At 40.9% G+C, this 21,832-nt stretch overlaps 1 protein-coding gene across 4 annotated transcripts in view; it reads left to right on the forward strand.

The window, feature by feature from the left end:
• The window catches only part of LOC121279245 (frizzled-6-like), a 55,686-nt gene that overhangs the window by 24,116 nt on the left and 9,738 nt on the right, over positions 1–21,832 (forward strand). For 2 of the 4 annotated variants that reach the window (XR_005943343.1, XR_005943344.1), the window contains exons 3-7: positions 1,114–1,310; positions 4,735–5,749; positions 8,430–8,578; positions 9,152–9,580; positions 20,780–21,049. Coding sequence is in view for 2 of the 4 variants with exons in the window: in XM_041190310.1 (XP_041046244.1) it covers positions 1,114–1,310; positions 4,735–5,749; positions 8,430–8,578; positions 9,152–9,580; positions 20,780–20,951 (1,962 nt within the window). In the remaining 2 variants the exon portion in view is untranslated. Of the gene's footprint in view, positions 1–1,113; positions 1,311–4,734; positions 5,750–8,429; positions 8,579–9,151; positions 9,581–20,779; positions 21,187–21,832 lie in introns of those variants that run through there. The other 2 variants (XM_041190310.1, XM_041190311.1) reach the window with 1 other exon arrangement.

Raw genomic sequence — 21,832 nt, forward strand, 5'->3', positions numbered from 1 at the left:
TCAAGTTCTGTTGAAGGGTCATGAGGACTCGAAACATCAACTCTTTTCTTCTCTGCCGATGCTGCTAGACCTGCTGAGTTTTTCCAGGTAATTCTGTTTTTGTTTTGGATTTCCAGCATCTGCAGGTTTTTGTCTTTATCATTTTTACAGATCAACACATCTATTTTACTGCCATTCTGAATTCACTCATAGAAAAGTTGACTGTTTCATATGACTTCCAATTTGCAAATCTGCATCTGGAGCCATAAATGTTTGTTACTTTCGGAGTACTGACATACATTGCCATGGGTTGGCAGGTTACAAATTCAAGAAAAATGTTCTATGAGGTGGGGAGAAGATTGTGTCCTTGCATCCAATTTGCTCTGTTCCTACCACTGACAGAGCAACAATTATGTGTAATTGTGTGTCACCTTCTAATTGGCATAATCTGTTAATTTCCTCATTTATTCTGCGGAACTGGGAGACAGCCTTATTCACCCTTTGAGGTGAAGATAACCATGTTCATTGTCTGGGATGTTTGATAGGTTTCTGGTGGGCACGTAGGTGACTGCTAAGACTGACCTATGACCAGGAGGTTCTGCAAGTAGGACCAAATATCGCAGACAATTGAGTTTTGGATGAGTTATTGGCTTGGGATTTCCTCTCCTTGCATTTTCTCTCTGCCGGTGATGTGCACTTGATTTCAAAGGAGGTCATGGTGCTAAGTGTTGGAATGTCTTGTATTGCCTTTATGAAGAGATTTTTTTTCTTTGTAAGCCTGTTGTCTCGTGGCTTTGTATAAGGCCATGACTATATTTAGTACTAAAATACTTTCTTATAAAGGGAATGAGACTTCTACATCCACAGGTTCAACTCCTGTTTTCTCCCCATTCCTCTCCAAATATGAGCCAGATGAATGGTGTATAGTGTGCAAGGGCCTGAAAGGAGAAACTAAAGTTAACAATTAACCTGTGTCTCAATAGTCCAGTACCATCGAGCAGAAATCATTCTATACTATGTCCATTCCTATTTAATAATTGTATGATATTGCATATTTGCCTAATAGAAAACGAGCTGAAATTGTGTCACAATTGTAGGCCATAATCATAGTAATTTTGTTTTCCCCTCCTGCAGCCTTTTCTTCCACTTATGAATCTGCTTTGTTCACCGAATGTGAAAATGTTCCTGTGCAGTGCATTTGTGCCGGCCTGTACGGAAAAACTTCAGATTGTCCCACCTTGCAGAAAGCTTTGTGAAGAAGTTCTCCAGGACTGTGAAAAACTCATTGAGACATTCGGGATTGCATGGCCAGAGGAGCTGCAGTGTGATCGGTAAGAGGATTAACACTAGTGCCTAACCTAGATTGCATGCTAGACATGTCTCAACGTTGCAGAGGGAATAAAAGTAAACCTTTCCAATGGAAGTTGTCTCACCATAAAGTATGAACAAATAAAATGTAAAATTTATGAGATTGAATAAAAAGTGATTGCTCGAAATACAAACCAAACTAAATATGAAAACCCTGATGGAAAACCACAAGAGACATGTTGATCATCTGCTTTTGGATACTGTTTGACCAGGTGTGCATTTTCTGCTTTTTGCATCTAAATTTACATGTTTGCTTGTTTTAATTAAAGTGCACAAACCTGATATTCTGCTTCATACTCAACCGAGCTTTCAAACCTCCAGTTCATCGCCAAACTGCTTATTTGCAGCTCTGAAATATCACCTGCCTGCATCAGCAGCACCACCATCATACTGCAGCAGAAGCCATCATCTGAACTCTGTCACTTCCAGGTACATCCTTTTCAGTGCCCTTGGGTGGGCCTCCTGCACCATATCCCCACCAAAGCTTTGCCTGCCAAACCCCAAATAATGCTCAGTTCCACTTGCATATCACCCTTTTTCCTTGCCAGACTCTCTTATTGCTTATTTACCAGCTAATAGTAAACCAGGATTGGGAAATTACTGTCCCATCAGGCTACTCTTGATCATCTGCAAAGTGATGGAGGGTGTCGTCGACTGTGCTATCAAGCGGCACTTAATACTCACACGATTAGTTTGGATTCTGCCAGGGCCACTCAGCTCATGACCTCATTACAACTTTGGTCCAAACACAAACTAAAGAACTGAAATCAAGGTGAGGAAAGAGTGACTGCCCTTGACATTGAGGTATCATTTGACCGAGTGCAGCACCAAGGAATCCCAGCCAAACTGAAGCCACTGAGAATCAGAGGAAAAAACTCTCCATTGGTTGGAGCCATATCTAACACAAAGATGGTTGTGGTTGTTGGAGAGCAATCATCTTGGCTGCAGTACATGCCTGCATGAGTTCCTTAGGTAGTGTCCTTGACCCAACCATCTTCATTTGCTTTATCGATGAACTTCCCTCCATCACAAGATCAACAGTGGGGATATTTGCTGATGATTGCACAATGTTTAATACCACTGGTAATTACTCAGTTCCTGAAATTGCCCATGTCCATATGCAGCAAGACCTGGACAACATTTGGGTTTGGCCTGATGTGGGGCACAAATAGTAGTGACCACTTAAGTGCCAGGCAATAGCTATTTCCAACAAGAGAGAACCTAACTATCTCCCCTTAACATTCAGTGGCATTACCATTGCTGAATACCTCGCCATCAATATCCTGGGGATTACTAGTGATCAGAGTCTTAACTGAACCAGGCATTGTCATGACTCCCTGGGAATAGTGCGCTGTAATATTAAGTCCCATTATTCCCCGAGCCATGACAACTGTGAAAAGTTTGACCAAACCACCAGATTGCCTCAATTCTACCTAACTGTTTAATTTAGGTTAACAGAATACGAGTACCAGGTTTGTAAACTTAATAAGTAAACAACTATTTATTGAACAAATTGTCTTTAACTAGCGGCAAAAGAGAGAAATATGAACTGTTAACTTCTAACTCTGCCTGCTTCTTAAATCCCTCCACACACACACACACGCACACACACACAAACACATGGATTTTAAGGGTGGGATAAAACAGTTCAATAGTGCCAATCCAGAGTACAGGATTCGATGGGTTGATTTTGATCGATATCTTCCAAATTCCTTTCAGTTCTTGTTGATGTCACAAGGTGGTCTTCCAGCACTTTCAGTATTTAGTTCACTAGTTGAGCACTTGCTTTTCATTGTCTCTAACAGTGATTTTCCCCTTTTCCTTTTTACAGGGGTTTCCTCAGAGAGGGTGAGGGAGAGCAGGTTATACAGATGAGGAGGAGAGATTTTAGATGTTTTCTCTTTGCAGGCCAGGAGCTTTCAGCTGCCCTGCTCTTCGCACACAACCCTGGTCACCTGGTCAGGAGCCAGTTAAAATGCTGCTGTCAGGCAGCTCCTTTGATTCAGAACTCCTTTCTAGCACCATCCTGTCTTTCATGGCACACTCTGTTCCAGGACTGCAACATTGTATATATCCCTCATCTTGTTCCACTGGACATGTCCTTTAAACTGCAGCCATTGTAATTCTAATCCACAGTCCAATAGAAATAAAAAAGATACGTTCCTTACAGCATATAAATACTGTGACTATAAGAGTAAGCCAAAGGCCTGGAATACTGTGTCACGTACCTCACCACCTGACTCCCCGAGCCTGTGCACCAAGTAAAAGGCACAAGTTGGGAGCATGATGGAATACTGTCCACTTGTCTGGATTAGTGAAGCTCCAACAACACTCAAATAATTCAGGACAAAGAAATCCACTTAATTGGCATCCCATCCACCAGCTTAAACATTCATTTCCTCTACCACCAGCGCACAATAGCAGCAGTATGCACTATATACAAGATGTGCTGCAGCAATATGCCAAACCTCCTTCGACAGCACCTTCCAAACCCGTGACCTCTGCCACCTTCAAGGACAAGGGCACATATGCGTGGGAACACCATCATTTGCAAGTTACTCTCCAAGCTACAAACCTTCCTGCCTTGAAGCTATATTGCATTTCCTTCACTGTTGCTAAGTCAAACCTGGAACTTCCTAACAGTGCTGTGGGTATACCTAATACCAGATGCAGTGGTTCAAGAAAGTGACTCACCACCACCACCTCAAGGGCAATTTGGGATGGGCAACAAACACTGGCCTAGCCAGCAACACTCTCATCCCATGAAAGACTTTTAAAAAAAAACTCATGGCCCTGCACTCTGGTATTCCCTTCCACATTCCACCATATCTTTAGTTTGCTACATCTTTCATTACCTTTAGAAGTTTTTATTTCAAGTCAAGTACTGTTTTATTTCTATTTTTTTAAAAGTGCCTCAGGATACTTCACTACTTTAAAGGTTCCACATAATGTCTAATTTGGAATACGTTGCAGCAGTATAGCTTTTACTGTTGTATTCATTACAGATTTGAAACAACTGTTTTTAAAGTGCTGGACTCGTGGTGGTTAAGAGTTTCTCTATCAAGGAACAGTAAGACCTGGCATCGTTTTGGTCAGTTTTTGTTGTCAGCCTTTCTGACCAGGGGAAACTTCAAATAAAGAAGGATTAATTGTAGAACAAAAGTTAAGATTTGTCAGTTTGGGGCATTCAATTAGTATAAAGCACTAAAAATGCTGGATAGCAAAGTGATTTCTCATCTCAGCAGGATAAATGAATTTAAGGATTGACTAAAAATAAATGCAAAATGGTAGCGTGTATAAAACCTCCCCCTGACTGTGATAAAATGGGCATTATGTGAGTCTTATCCTGGTTTTTAAGATGAGTTTGATGTGAATTTTTATTTTAAGGTTAGAAGAATGTGTTGATGGCCAGCAGCCTTCAGTAGCTCCAACTTCTAGATCGATTACAGAGAAGACTTCACAAACAGTAGTGAAGGATTATGGATTTTGGTGTCCGCGGCCCTTGAAAACCCCTACTGGGCACGGCAGTTCGTTTCTTGGTGTAGATGACTGTTTGCCTCCATGTCCCAACATGTACTTCAAAGAAGATGAACTAAACTTTGCCAAATGTTTCATTGGAGTTGTTTCTATCTTTTGTCTGTGTGCAACTCTCTTTACATTCCTGACTTTCCTCATCGATGTTAGAAGATTTCGGTACCCTGAACGGCCAATCATTTTCTATGCGGTATGCTATAGCATAGTTTCTCTAATGTACTTAGTGGGTTTTGTTGCTGGTAATAGCATAGTGTGCAACAAGGCGGATGAAAAACTGGGAACTATGGAAACGGTTGTCATAGGAGCACAGAACAAGGGGTGCAGCATCCTTTTCATGTTGTTGTACTTCTTTACCATGGCAGGAACTGTTTGGTGGGTGATCCTGACCATAACCTGGTTCCTGGCAGCCGGACTTAAGTGGAGTTGTGAAGCCATTGAACAGAAAGCATTGTGGTACCATTCTGTTGCCTGGGGAATACCTGGGATATTCACAATAATGCTGCTTGCCTTAAACAAAGTTGAAGGCGACAATATCAGTGGTGTTTGCTTTGTTGGGCTGTATGACTTGAATGCTTTGCGTTATTTTATCTTGACGCCCTTGTGCCTCTGTGTGGTGGTGGGATTGTCCCTTCTGTTGGCAGGAATTATTTCCTTGAATCACGTGCGACAGGTGATCCAACATGATGGAAGAAATCAGGAGAAACTGAAGAAATTTATGATTCGAATTGGAGTTTTTAGCGGCCTATACTTGGTACCTCTGGTTGGGCTTCTGGGATGCTATATTTATGAGCAAGCCTTTCGGACAACTTGGGAAACTACGTGGGTTCATGATTACTGTCAGGATTATCCCATACCATGCCCCAATCAGGTACATTTAGAAAGTGCATGATTTGGAATGTTTTCTATATTTTAAATGCTCATTGTAATTCAGTGTTCATTATTGTTTTCAGTAATTATATCTTAGTGTTCACAGTGAACTGGCAGCCATTGGGATTTCCATTTCTGAGGTGGATGTGTTTTAAGATGGTAACTAGGTGGCCAGTAACCAATGAGATAGTCACAGGTCCTCCTCCTGGTCAATAGTTCAAATGAACCCTTCAACGTCTTTATGCTCAGTTTTCTTTGGAACCTGTTATATGTCAGCCATGGCTCAGTTGGTAGCACCCTCACCTCTGCCTCTGAAGGTTGCAAGTTCAAATCCTACTCCAGGACTTGAGTGTAACAAGCTAGGCTGATACTCAGTACAGCATTGAGGGAGTACCACATTGTCAGTATTGCCATAATTTGGATGAAACATTAAACCAAGGCTATTTCTGCCCTTTCGATTGGACTGTTTTGAAGATCAGGAGAGTTATCTCCAGTGTCCAGCCAATATTTATCCCTCAATCAACATCACAAAAACAGATTATCTGGTCATTCTTACTTTGCTGTTTTTGGGAGTTTGCTGTGCACAAATTGGCTACCCCGTTTCCTCCATTACAACAGTGACTACACTTCATAAGTACTTTATTGACTGTAAAGCACTTTCGGACATCTGGTTGTCGCAAAAGGCACTGTATAAATGCAGGTCTTTTTAAAGTGAACATACAGAGGGAGACATTAAGGAATGCAGGCTACATCAGTCTCAGCACCATTGTGTTGCAATATTCTATTTATAGTTTGTTGGCAGCTGAAGTTGGTGACGATTTTGAAATACTTGCCTTGATAGTTTATGGATCAAAAATGTTTATTCTTTGACTATTGTGCAAAAGAACAGGTGTCTAACATTAATCAGCACACATGCAATAGAGAGGTAGGGTTATTCTAGTGTTCTCTACAGTCAGCTGCAAGATATTAGTTTGCTTAATATTTCAGAGCGCTCTGATTTTTTTTTTTGCTCCTGTGCTGCAATTGCCGTTTGTGATCTTTAATTACATTCTGATCTTCAAATGCAACTTGATCTCAATTTCACCAACTCTAATACATAGCATACTGGGTATGGAAGTATTTTCCTTTTTAATGTTTTTTCAGTTGTTTAGAAACTTTTGCAGGGGCAGCACAAATTTACATTTTGGCACAATTTTACGTCCTAGGGCAATGTACACCAAACCATAATTAAGAAACATAATTTGCATTTGTGATCAAATTTTGTGATCAAATGGTAGTTAGTTATATTCAATATAATTGGCTAAATCCATTTTTAAAAAATTAATGTGTATTTGTACATCAATTTTCCTTGGTAAATGCTGTGCTACATTTAAGCAATAACTTAAATCGAACATCTATTTAATAACATACATTTCACTTTTGCATTATTTAGTGTTTATAATATTTTGATAACCAAATTTTGGCATTTTTAATTACACAGAATTCTGCTTTCCTTTCCCATATTTCTGAGACCATTCAGATAGTTGAAAGCTGGTTTTGCAGTTAGAGCTTTTAATAATGCTAATGCTGTTATAATTATTTCATATACTTGGAAATTATTTTGAAATGTTTGGTCTCGTTTAAGCTTTGTTTATTTGAAATAAGAAGATGCAAACATTCAGACAGCTTTGCAGGCAGAGGCAGCTTGAGATGTGGCACTAATCTAGTAACACCAGAAGGTCCTTGGTTTGACTCATAGTTGGCCTGAGTTAACTGACCTAGGCTATGGCGATACGATTGGTCTCACCATCCCTGGAGCTAGGAGGAGATATGATCAGCACTTGGTGACAATCTCATGGTGAAAAGTGTTCAGGTGACATCGTTATGGGGGTCATCTGTGATGCTATCCACAACCAAATAGCCTGTTGGCAACTCGCTGTCCAGCTCTGTCACCCATGAAAAATGGCCACTTAACCCTTGGCGCCAGAATGCTGCTGTTCCCATTAGACTGCACTAGGGCACTGTCTCCATTTTTTGCTGTTAAAAATGGTGGTGTTTGGGCAGCAAATTTTACCAAGTATAAAAACTTGCCAAATTACTTGCCGTAACCATTTGTCAGCAAGAAGAGCGGTGGAGGGAAACAATTGAGTGATTAGGCTCTCTCTTTAGGAATGAGAGTTCAATTACTGCAACTGAGACATATTTTGGCTTTTTTAACAGGCCTTAATCTGTGTTCGTTCAAATCTGTAATAATTTATCAACAGTTTTGTTTGGTGCTGCTGAGAGACCTAGGGCTAGAATTTCCCAGAGCCATGCACTTGCTATTACTTTGGAAACAACAACCACTTTCACGTTTAATGTAGTAAATTGTCCCAGCAAAGTCCTGGAGAAATGGTATAAACAGTTTTTTTTTGCCATTTTTCCTTCCAAATTTACAGCAGGAAATTGGAATAACTCCCACAGAATCTCCAGTTTCTGATATTTGCAGTGCATTATTGTGCAACTGCACTGTGTCATTAACAGTATTGCTCAGAGCATTCTTCCTACTGATAAATTATAAATTGCAATCTGTAATCTTAATTAAAATATGTGCTATTTGGTAAACTGTTGATGTTGTGGAACAGTAGTTTTAATGAGGTTGACGATGCTCACTGGTCTTCGTTTGGAATATTTTGATGCAGTAATTTTTTTTTGTATTTCAGGTAAAAACTCTGACCAGGCCTGACTTGTCTCTCTTTATGATGAAGTACCTGATGACTCTAGTTGTCGGTATACCGGCAGTTTTCTGGGTTGGCAGTAGAAAGACGTGCTCTGAATGGGCCAATTTTTTTCACAGCGCCCGCAAGCGAGAGTAAGACCAGCTTTTAATCTCTTCACTAAGAATGCTCACGTTGGGCAAGGAAAGGAATAGGGGTATGTGGGTGGATGAAGGAAGGGAATGAGATTTTAACTACTGTGTTACATTGTGGTGGAGGATATTTAGGAATGGATTGGACACAGGCTGAGCTGAGCCATGGGATATACTTGGGAAAAGCCAGGTGTTTCCCCATGTGAGGGAGGCTGCTTTTGAGCACAAATCAGCTTTAAAGCAGCATTGACATGTTGTCCTTTTGTAATGTTTGTAATATTTTAGTTTATGTACAGCGGTTGAACTTGGTGATAATTTGGTAACTGTTAGAGTTAAGGAACAACAATCCAGCACATTTCATGTTCATTATTTCTGTGGCTAGCCCACAAATAACCAAATTTATTGAATTCAATTTCACAACATGATATATTGGCATTTGGGCCTTGATTTCAGGGTTGCTAGTCCAGCAGCATAATTATCATGTCCATCTCAAATATTGAAAATAAAAATTTAAGCACTGTCAATTTCAACAACTTACATGTATTTTTTTTTTAATATTTTTTCTTCCCATCTTAGCCCTATTACTGAAAGTCGGAGAGTGCTGCAAGAGTCCTGTGAATTTTTTCTAAAGCATAATTCTAAAGTTCAACACAAAAAGAAACACAAGTCAAGTTCCCATAAACTCAGGGTAATCTCTAAATCCATGGGGACATCCACTACAGGCATGGCAAATCATGGGACATCAACCTTGCCTGCAACCAATCATGAATCCTTCAGTCAAGGGACATTTTCAGAAGCTAAACCTTTTCTTGAAATCAATGAGCATGATTCTTTTCTCCCCGCTATCCCTTCTGCATTGAACACCTCCACCGGGGAGCAAGCTTCTCTCAGTTTATCTGGACAAGTGGTATCTGCTGACCTGCCAGAGAAAAGGAGTAAAGGGGGAAGTGTATCTGGAAGAATAAGCAACCAATCTGAAGGCTTGCAACGTGTCCCAGATGGACGGTAAGAAAATAATGGTTTGCTGCATAGTTTAGTAATGACAATAAAGGTATATAAAGCGCAGTGAAATTTGCCTTTAAATATCACCATGGTGGGTATTCAAGCTTGTGGATAAAATCTTACATTCCAAAATTACGTTTCATTTATACTCGTATGTTTACACTCAATTGAAATGGACTGCAGCGGTTCAAGAAGGCAGCTCACCATCACCTTCCCGAGGGCAATTAAGGATGGGCAATAAATGCTGGCCTAGCCAGCAAAACCCGCATCCCATGAATGAATAAAAAACAAGAAACAATCAATAGGCATTCAGCTGTAAGAATCAATTTTGAAATAATTTGCTTTACCTAGGAAGGAGTCTTACAGCTTCTGGGACTTCCTATTAAAGATACTTCAAACTGGATTGATCTGCCTCAGCTTCTTATGTGGCCTGCTGTTTCTCAGCAAATAAAATTGATGAGATCAGGTCCACTCCTCAGACATATTAAAGCAGTGTATGGAAACACGGGAATTTGGATGTACTAGCCAATTTGAGGTGTTGGCCAACATCAATCATCATACTGTCGGTAGACAGTTTGAAGTAATCTTTTTGCTTTGAGTGAATTTAAATTGGCCAGTAATTTGAATTAAACCACAGAGCAAAGTAGTTTCTTTTTAATTCATTCATGAGATATGGGTGTCACTGGCTAGGCCAGCATTTATTGATGCCAATGTTGTCTACAATGTCTTCTGGGCCTGCTGGCATGTGCTGCACCAATAGGACAAATCCAGCCCTCTGTTTCTCTCTCTACAGGTGCTGTCAGACCTGATGAGTATTTCCAGTATTTTCTATTCTATTATTGTTTATTCTTTTCTGATAGGTATAATATCACAGTCCTTGTATCATTCTTAATATTTTTTGCACCCTCTCCAGTACCCCTCTAACCTTTAGATAATCTGCCGACCATACTGCACACAGTACTCCAAGTGTGGTTTAACCAAGGTTCATTACAAGTTTGGCACAGCTTCCCTACTTTTCCACTCCATCCTTGAAATAAATCCAGTGTTTGTCGTCTTTTGCAATGGCCTTATTAAGCTGAATCTTATGCATTTGAGCTTCTTTCTTTTATTCATGCCCCCAGCCCTTCTTTTCCACTGAACATTACCTGCCCCAACTGTATCCAATTATTGGCAAGTTTGGTCAGGAGACTTCAAGTTATCCGCTGCCACCTCTAGCTCTCCCATTATAGTCGCATTCCTTTCTTCAGTTCGCCACAAAAGAGTGAAATACTGCCTTCCAAGGCATCTGTGATTTCCTCCATCCATCATCATCTACACTCCTATCAACCTGACCATTCTCCTCTACTTGCAGTGTTCCAGTTTCTTTTGTCATTCTGTATTCAATGGTTCTGTATCCTGCTTCTTCTACTCCTTCCACTTCTAGTCTCACTAACTTCCTGCTCTTCTCACCTGTATTCACCTTAACCAACTTGCGTGTCCCTCCAACTATACTCTTTATATACCTGACTTCTTCCTTCCCACTTTCTTGCATGTTTCTATTCTCAGTTATTAGCACGTTTTATCTATGATTAGCTCCAGTAACTTAGGATTCAGTTTTATCACCACTTTTTAAAGTATGATCAGAGGTAATGTTCCAATTTTGAGTGACATATGTCACTCAGAGATCTCAAAGCTCTCCTTTGTGGTGGTGTGTTACAACTCACTTAGGAAGTCCATGTTGCTATTTTTATACACATGTTGCAGTCTGGAGCAATTGATAGTGATGGTAGGGGCTCCAGTGTGCTTTCCATCATATGGCTGACAAGGCTCCTGCTCTTCCAATGCATGCCAATGGCAGACAGTAAGGATTTGCAGATTGATACTCAACCTGCTTGGCCACATTATGAAAGCACCTCCCTTGGCCATCAAGTCCTCTGGTGGGACTTGAACCCAGAGCTTCTGGCTTAGAGGCAGGGACACTACCCACTGCACCACAAGACCTAAACCTCTCCTTAGCATCTCCTTTATTCTTTCACTTTATGCACTAGCCCCAAAACTCTAATGACTTGACAGGTTTCAACAAGAAACAGTTAACTTTAATACAGCGGGCTTTTCAGATGCTACATTCTTGAACCAGGCCCTCAAAGCCCAGCCTCCCAGATTACCTGCGCTTTGGGCTCATTGGTCGGAGCCTCCAAGAACAGTTGTGTAACCCCTGATAGCCAGAGGGGCTATACCTTCAGTTCTGCATTTCCTCCCCCTTTAGTTTTTTTTACAGTTTCTATTTACAGAGAACATTTGAACATCCAATAACATACACATATATGTACAACTCTGGTGATTAAAGATTAGGTCTCAAGTGCTTTCCTTATTCGGTTAGAGTGGCATAGCTCTACCACTTGAGATTCTTCCCTAGGATCGATATCATCAGGAGCTGCAGCACCAGATACATCATTAGAACGTGGCACTTCAGGGTTTGGCAACTCTACAGAGACATCAGGCATGTCTATTCTAGGTTGATCTGTCACCTCAGGGATTAATGGTGTGACAATTAATTACACGCAGAATAGCTGGTTGTTGGAATATCTCTCTAATCTAAGGATGGTCCACGTGTTTTTGAACAATTCGGTCTTCCACTTCTACCTAGAAGGACAAGGAACCAGTTTCTGAGACAATTGTACCTGGAAGCCAACAAGGTCCACTTCCAAAATTCCACACGAAAACTGTCTCTCCTACAGTGAATGTGTGAGCTTTGCTATAAATATCGTGATTCAATTTTTGAATCTGATCCTTCTTTATCTTCCCCTCTAAGTTTGAAAACACCAGACTTAAACTTGTATGTAGGTGGCATTTCGTCAATAATTCAGACGGTGTTGAACCCATAGTTGAATAAGGCGTCATACGATAATTGAGAAGAAAGAGGGAAAGTAGAGTTTTTAAAGTACCTTCTGATTACCTCTTAATTCCTGATTTGAAAGTTTGCACAGCTCTTTCAGCTAACCCATTTGATGAGGGATGATATGGTGCTGTTTTAATATGTCTGATTCCATTTAAACTCATGAATCTCTGAAACTCTCTACTGGTAAAGACTGTACCGTTATCAGAAACGATGACTTCTGGTAGGCCATGTATACTAAAACTGTGATGCAGCTTTTAGATAGTTGCACTCTGTTGGCGATCTGACTTCATACACATGCATTCATTTAGAATGCACAATTGCAATCAATAAAAACATGGTACCTAAGAATGGTCCTACACAATCAATATACAGTCCAACGCAGGATCAACCAGGCCACTCCCAAGGATGCAGGGGAGCTGAAACAGGCAACTTCTGTCGTTGCTGACAATAGAGACAGTGCTTGACCATGTCACTGCCTATGCCTGGCCACCAGACAAAATTCACGCAAGCATTTTCATCTTGATATCCCTGGATGCGCACTGTGAAGCTCTGTCAAGAGTGGTTCTCTTCCTTGCAAAAGGATGACAACTCTTGATTCCCCACAAGAAGATTCCATCTTGACAACTTAACCCTGTTTTTCGGGCCTGGAATATTCTCATCTGTTCAGACACTGGTGAATTTGACCACCTTTGCAATACAAGGTCTGACTTCTAACAAAATTGGATCTCTGTTCATTCAATTTCTAATTTTCTTCGTACACACAGGTGAAGAATCCAAGAAATTCAGTATAAGCACAACTTCTTGTGGCACTGGAGCATGTACAATGCTATTTAGCAACAGGAGATGACTGAGTGTGTCCGTGTTTGCAATTAATTAATTAACACATATTGGACATCGCAGCGCAGATGATGTGCTCTGTTTACAGGATGTGGGAGCTTCTGGATACCAGTGTGATCCAGGGCAAACACATCTACAGTAAGTGTTTGCAGCTGCAGGGACTTCGGCTCCAAGTTATTGAACTGGAGGCCGAATTGCAGACACTGTGGCATATCAGGAAGGGGAAAAGTTACCTGGACACTTTATTCCAGGAGGCAGTGACACAACTTAGGATGGAGTCTTCTGATTTGGTCAGGGACAGGAGGGTATGACTGCAAGTGAGGCAGGTAAGGGGACCCAGAGGGCAGGAGTGCGGGAGCCTCAGTCCTTGCAATTGTCCAACAGGTTTGAGGTTTCTTCAGCTTGTTTGGATGAGAGTGGGGGCTGCAGGGTGGATGAGCTACCTGGCCATGGCACCGCGACACAGGAAGCCATTCAAGCAGGAGGAGATAGGAGGAATGTAGTGGTAGTAGGGGACAATATATTCAGAGGGATTGACACCATTCTCCGCAGCAAAGAGCATGCGTCCAGACAGCTGTGTTGCCTAACCAGTGCCAGGGTTTGGGACATCTGTTTGGGGCTGGAGAGGAACTTAAAGTGGGAGGGGGACAACTCAGCCGTTGTGGTCCATGTTGGTACCAATAACATAGGCATGACAAAGAAGCAGGTTCTGCATAGTCCGTATAAGGAGTGTGGCACCAAATTAAAAAGCAGAACCTCAAAGGTCATAATCTCTGGATTATTACCTGAGCCACGTGCAAACTGGCATAGGACAAATCGGATTAGGGAGATGAATGCATGACTCAAAGACTGGTGTGGGAGAAGTGGGTTCTGTTTCGCGGGGCACTGGCATCAATACTGGTGAAAGTGGGATCTGTACCATTGGGACAGTCTACACCTGAACTATGCTGGGACCGGTGTTCTTGCGATCCGCATAACTAGGGAAGTAGTGGGGGCAAGGGTACAAATTTAGGAAGATGTGGTAAATCAAAGAACGAAGACAAGACAAAAGAGAAAGGAAATGAAAAACAGATCGTGACAGGAAGGGATAGAATGTACAAATCCAACAATGAGACTAGAAGTTATAAAAAAAAGGATAAAACTAAAGGCTCTATAACTAAACGCACGAAGCATTCGAAACGAAACAGATGAGCTGAGAGCACACGTAGAAATAAATAAGTAAGTACAGTTTGATAGCCATTACAAAGACATGGCTGCAGGAGGTCCTGAATATTAAAGGGTATAGGACATTTAAGAAGGACAGGAAGCGAGGAGAAGGTGAAGGGGTGACTCTATTAGTTAATGGTGGTATTAGCACAATAGAGGATGACCTAAGTTCAGGAAACCAGAATGTGGAAACGGTTTGGGGAGAGATGAGAAATGGTAACGGCAAGAAGTCACTTGTGGGAGTCATGTACAGGCCCCCTAATAGTAACCACATGGTGGAATGGAGCATAAAGGAAGAAATAAAGGGAGCTTGTCAGAAAGGCACGACGATAATCACGGGAGATTTTAATCTACATGTAGACTGGAAAAGTCAGATGGGCAAAGGTAGCCTGGATGAGAGTTCATAGATTATTTCTGGGATAGTTTCTTAGAACAGCATGTTCTGGAGCCGACCAGAGAGCGGGCTATACTAGACCTGGTATTGTGCAACATATGAACATAGGAATCAGGAGCAGGAGAAGGCCACTCGGCCCCTCGAGCCTGCTCCGCCATTCAATAAGATCATGGCTGATCTGAATGTAGCCTCAACCCCACATTCCTGTCTACCCCTGATAAACTTTCACCCCCTTGTTAATCAAGAATCTAGCTCTGCCTTAATGTTTAGAGACTCTGCTTCTGCTGCCTTTTGAGGAAGAGTTCCAAAGACTCAACAATCTGAGAAAAAAATTTCTCCTCATCTCTATCTTAAATGAGCAATTCCTTATTTTTAAACCATGACCCCTAGTTCTAGATTCTCCCACGATAGGAAACGACCTCTCTACAATCCTGAGGGGTCTTGACAGAGTGGATGTGAAGGTTTCAATTAAGTCACCACTCACTTTTCTAAATTCCAGTGGAAACAAGCCTAACTTGTCAACCTTTCTTCATAGGACAACCCTCCCATTCTTGGTACTAGCCTAGTAAACATTCTCTGAACTGCTTCTAATGCATTTACATCTTTCTTGAAATAAGGCGACCAGTACTGTTCACAATATTCCAGATATGGTCTCACCAATGTCCTGTACAACTGAAGTATAACCTTCCTACTTTTGTAATCAATTCCCCTCCACAATAAATGATAACATATTAGCTTTCCTAATTACCTGCTTTACCTGCATACTAACCTTTTGTGATTCATGCACTAGGATACCCAGGTTCCTCTGAATCTCAGAGCTCCTCAATCTCTCTCCATTTAGATAATAAGATTTTTTATTCTTCCTGCCAAAATGAACAATTTCACGTTTTCCCACATTATACTCCATTTGCCAGATCCTTACCCACTCACTTAAGCTATCTATGTCATTTTGTAGCCTCTTTAAGTCCTCTTCAAAATTTATTTTCCTACCTATCTTTGTCATCAGCAAATTTAGCAACCATTCCTTCAGTCCTTTTATCCAAGCCATTTATATAGTTTTGTAAAAAGTTGAGGCCCTCTTTGATCCCTGTGGCACACCACTCATCACATCCTGTCAACCAGAAAAAGACCCATTTATGCCAATTCTCTGCGATTCCTGTTAGCTAGCCAATCTTCTATCCATGCCAGCATGTTTCACCTACATCATGGGCCCTTATTTTCTGCAATAACCTTTGATGTGGCAGCTTATCAAATGCCTCTGAAAATCTAAATACAGTACATCCACCTTTTATCCACAGCACTTGACTCCTTCAAAGAACTCCAAAAATTGATTAAACATGGTTTCTCTTTTACAAAACTATGTTGTCTCTGCCCAAATGCCTTGTATTTTTCTAAATGCCCTGCTATAACAACTTAAATAATAGCTTTTAACATTTTCCCTATGGCAAGCATTAGGCTAACTGGCCTATTGTTTTCTGCTTTCTGTCTTCTTCCCTTTTGAATAAAGGGGTTATATTTGCTATTTTCCAATCTAACGGAACCTTCCCCGAATCTAGGGAATTTTGGAAAATTAAAACCAGTGCATCAACTGTCTCACTAGCCACTTCTTTCAAGACCTTAGGATGAAGTCCATCTGGACCTGGAGATTTGTCAGCCCGCAGCCCCAACAATTTTCTCAATACCATTTTCCTGATGATTGTAATTTTCCCTAGTTCTTCCCTTCCTTCCATTTCCTGATTTACAGCTATTTTCAGGATGTTACTTGTGTCCTCTATAGTGAAAACCGAAGCAAAATACCCGTTTTAATTCATCCGCCATTGCCCGACTTTCCATTATCGATTCCCTAGGGGCACACACTCTATAGGACCAAAGCTCACTTTAACATTCTTCTTATTTAAATATATATAGAAACTCTTACTAAAATTACTAGCTAGCTTTCTCTCATTCTCTAATTTTTCCTTCCTTATCTCTTTGTCACTCTTTGCTGTTCTTAATATTCTGTCCAATCTTCTGACCTGCCACCTGTCTTTGCCTAATTAGATGCTTTTTCCTTAAGTTTGACACTGACTTTAACTTTTTAGTTAACCATGGGTGGTGGGCCCTCTCTTTGGGATTTTTCTTTCTCATTGGAATTCTGAAATAATTCTTTAAATGTCTGCCACTGAACTTCTATTGACATATCCCATGACTTCCTTTGCTAGTTCACTTTAGCTAGCTCTGCTTTCATGCCCTCATAATTGTCCTTATTTAAAATACTAGTCTTGGGCACACTTATTTCTTCCTCAAAATCAATGTAAAATTCAACCGTATTATGATTGCTGCTACCTTGGGGTGTCTTCAGTTGGATTAATCCTATCTCGTTGCTCAATACCAGGCCTAGTTTTGCCTCCTCTCTGGTTGGCTGCAGAACTTGCTGTTCTAAGAAACTATCCCAGAAACATTCTATGAACTCCCCATCTATGCTACCTTTGCTCATCTGATTTTTCCAGTCTATATTTTAATCTTAAAATCCCCCATGATTACTGCTGTACCTTTCTGGCAAGCTCCCATTATCTCTTCTCTTATACTCTGCCCTACTGTGTAGTTACAATTAGGGGGTCTGTACACCACTCCCACAAGTGACTTCTTGCCTTTATAATTCCTCCTCTGAACCCAAACCACTTCTACATCCTGGTTTCCTGAACTTAGGCCATCTCTCTCTACTGTGCTAATACCATCATTAATTAACAGAGCCACCCTTCCACCTTTTCCTAGCTCTCAGTCCTTTCTAAATGTCACATACCTTGAATATTCAGGTCCCACCTATGTCATCCTGTAGCCATGCCTCTGTAATGGTTTATCAGATCATACTTATTTACTTCTATTCGTGCTGTCAGTTCATCTGTTTTGTTTCAAATGCTGTGCGTGTTTAGATACAGAGCCTTTAGTTTTGTCTTTTTATTATTCTTCTGGTGTCTAGCCTTATCTGCTGATTGACTCTTAGATTTGTACCCTCTGTCCCTTCTTGTCACAGTCTAGTTATCATTTCCCATATTAATACCTGTCTCTCTTGCCTTATCTCTACTCTTTGGTTTACCACATCTTCCCAAATTTGATCCCTTGCCTCCGCTATTCAGTTTAAAACCCCCTTCCCTGTAAGGCTCGCAAGGACACCAGCTCCAGCATGGTTCAAGTGTAGACCATCCCAACGGTACTGGTGCCAGTGCCCCACAAACCGGAACCCACTTCTTCCACACCTGTCGATGAGCCATGTCTTCATTTCTCTAATCTTATTTGTCATATGCCAATTTGCACGTTGCTCGGGTAATAATCCGGAAATTGTTACCTTTGAGGATCTGCTTCTTAATTTGGGGCCTAGCTCCTCATATTGACTATGCAGAACCTCCTTCCTCATTTTCCCAAGTCGTTGGTACCTACATGGACCACAACCATGGATCCTCTCCCTCCTACTGCAAGTTCCTCTCCAGCCCTGAGCAGATGTCCCAAACCCTGGCACAGGGCAGGCAACAAAGCTGCCTGACATTTCGCTCTTTGCTACAGAGAACAGTGTCAATCCCCCTTACTATACTGTGCCCTACTACATTCCTCCTCCCACTTGGATGGCTTCCTGTACCATGGTGCCATGATCAGTTTGTTCATACACTCAGCAGCCCCTGCTCTCATCCAAACAAGCTGAGAGAATCTCAAACCTATTGGACGATTGCAGAGGCTCTCAGTCGTGCCCTCTGGGTCCCCTTACCTGCCTCACTCGCAGTCACACCCTCCTATACCTGGCCACTGACCAAATCAAAAGACTCTTAAGTGGTGTGACTGCCTCATGGTATAAAGCATCCAGGTAACTTTCCCCCTCCCTAATGTGTCACAGAGTCTGTAACTCAATGACTCTTGAGTCGAAGTACCTCAAGCTGCAAACACTTACTGCAGATGTGTTTGCCCTGGATTACAATGTTAACTGGGAGCTCCCACATGCAGCGGCCTTGATCCATCACCTGTTCTGCCATCCTTAATGTGTTTTAAATAATTACTTAATCATTATATTAATAATTTATTTATGTTGCTTTCTTATATATTAACTTTACCACCAAATTGTGTACTATTTTAGACCCTGGGGGAAAGAATAGAATTTGCCCACTTATCAGATACTCACTAAACAATAGAGCAAGAACCAATTTCTATGGGGCAAGAAAGATAGAAAGGGGTAACAAACAACTCCTTCGCCCAACTCCCCTCTCGCCAAACTCCAAGTCTTCACTCAGTTAGCCTTAAAGAACCCTGAATTTATAGTAAACTGAACTGGGGCTACAGTAACCAGATTCAACCAGTTAGCTAATTAACTACCCAGCTCCTACAGCTGAGAGTGGGTTCTAAACTGCAAGAAAGAGAGAACTTAGCCTGCTTACACAGTACTTTCCAGTTACTACCAGTTACTACTAATTACAGATTAGATTTTAAGAGCAAAATTTAAAATCAAAATTATCACTTAAAACTCCCCTCTCACCAAACTCTAATTCTTCACTCTGTCAGCTACACTCTGTTCGTGATGCTGGGGACCTCAGGAGATCGTCGAGATGTATCATCCACTTGGTGCTTCTGGCAGAAGATGGTTGCAAATGCCTCAGCTTTGTCTTTTGCGTTGATATGCAGGATTCCCCAATTATTGAGGATGAGGTTATTTGTGGTGCCTCCTTCTCTTGTTAGTTGTTAATTGTCCATCACAGTCGTGACTGGACTAGTGTTCTCTAGCTCTCTCTTACTGGAGAGCATGAAAAGGAGAGGGAGCAATTTTAAGTTTAAATCCAGCAACATACCAAGAATGCTATGAATGGAATACCAGAAACAGCAAGGAGCATATTTCCCAGGGAGTTTATGTGCCCTTTGCGCATTATAATGATGATTACTGTTGTCTGGTATATATGTTACATCTAGAATGTAATGAAAATCTTGCTCTGTGCACATTTCTTATCGGCCAACAATTTTGTTTTTGTCAAACTTTTTTGTTAACGTTCTACGGTATCAATTCCTCTGCCCACTTTTATAATGGAAACTGCCTATAGAAACTGTAATTGCGCCACCTTGTCACTGGTTGCACTGTGGCACAAGAGAGGTCAAGGAACAGCATGTCATCTTTCAGTTAGGCGCTCTACCATTTTCTTGACTCAGTATTGAGATCAGCAATTTCAGGCCATAATCTGTGCCCCCATTTTGTTTCCTTTTTCTTTGCAAATCTTGGTTTTACTCTTGTTTTTCTCTTTTTTGCTTTCGAACAGCAGCTGTTCATCAGTCTGCCATTTACACCTCCTCTGGACACTTTTTCTTGTCCCATCAGTATTCCCTTTGGCCCTTCTCCAATTCTTTTGTCATTTATTCTCTCCTGTCTTCCACACTGTCACAGATCTTTACGTTTGTTGTTCTTCCACCCAACTCCCTTTCACTTGTGTAAAATGTCTTACATTTCTAACTTCCTGATGACAGGTCATCAACCTGAAAAGTTACTGTTTCTCCATCCACAGATGCTGCCTGACCTGCCGACTATTTCCAACATTTTCTGGTCTTATTCCCTGTAATTTTTTTTTTTCTGTGCATAGCCTGTCATTGCATTTTGTGGTATCCTAGATTGCCACAAATCCACACAGTTTAGAGGAAAACATTGGTCCCAACAACTCTACTTCTCTGCTTCACAACTTGCAGTACTTTTTTCCAAGTAATATAAAATCTTACTTATTTAAAAATGACAGCATGTGTGATTTTATAATGGCCTTGCAATTATACTCTGCTCACTTGTCTTACTTCATCTAAACCCTACATTTTATCCTGATCCTGTTTGTGTGTGTAATTCCATAAGAGATTGATTACTGTGTTTTTAATTGCTATTTATTCTTGAATGCAGATTAACACCAAGAGGTGACTATGCTGAGGAACATATGCCACAAAGTAGCTGTGTCCTTGTGCCCCACTATTCACGGCCCAGCAGTAGCAAGAGTCCTGCTTCTCTTCTTGTGCACGCATTGCCGGATTTCAGCAAAGTTGAAGAGCCTGAGGGCGATGACTCAAATGCCTGACCAATGTTGGATTGATGCGTTTGGTGGCTTTGTGTGTCTTTCGTATTTTGACCACAACACATGCTTTGTGAACTTGGTATTCATGACACTTAAATTTTGTGAGTTTGTTACTTGTTTTTATTTTTAGAGAAAAAATTTAAATGCACTACAAATACGCATCTTGAATAGTTCGAACTTAAGTAAGCTAAAGTTGTAATATCATTGGATAATCACTATAAAATAAGGTGTGGAACCATTTTTTTACTCTTCCAGACAAAGTTTTTTTTGATACTGTACAGTCTTATGTGGTAGTCCTCCATTTTGTAGGTAACTTTGTGTTTATGGGGGAGGGAAGAAATTGAGTTTATTTTGTCTTATTTTTGTGCTTTGTAAAGTAGGCACTGGCAGAGGTGTTCTCATGTGGTATATTTTTCTGTTCATTCAAATGGTAGTTTATAATGTTATTTTACCTTGAGTAGTGGTTATGTAATTATGGAATCTCTAGTGTGCCTTGAAATATCGATAAGTGAGGTGTAACACTCCATATACAGCTTCTGTTGCAGCCATCATGTACTCTGCTCCAGTGATTCTTGCATACACAACAATTACAGTGGTTGATTCAATAGGATTAAATGTGTATACTTTGTACAGGACAGGAGCAGAGACCTGTAGTATACAACCATTAGTCTTTGAATGTGGACCATGACAATTTAGAAGATTGTTATAATGACATGCTGGATTCTCAGCTTTATAAATAGAGGCAGAGTAAAAAGCAAGGAAATTATGCTAAACATGCATTAAACACTAATTAAGCCACAGCTAGAGTATTATGTTCAATTGTGGGCTCCACATTTTAGGAAGGATGTAAAGGCCTTAGAGCAGATGCAAGGGGGATGTACTAG

The sequence above is a fragment of the Carcharodon carcharias genome, chromosome 6 (assembly GCF_017639515.1).
Source record: "Carcharodon carcharias isolate sCarCar2 chromosome 6, sCarCar2.pri, whole genome shotgun sequence".
Taxonomy (NCBI): Eukaryota; Metazoa; Chordata; class Chondrichthyes; order Lamniformes; family Lamnidae; genus Carcharodon; species Carcharodon carcharias.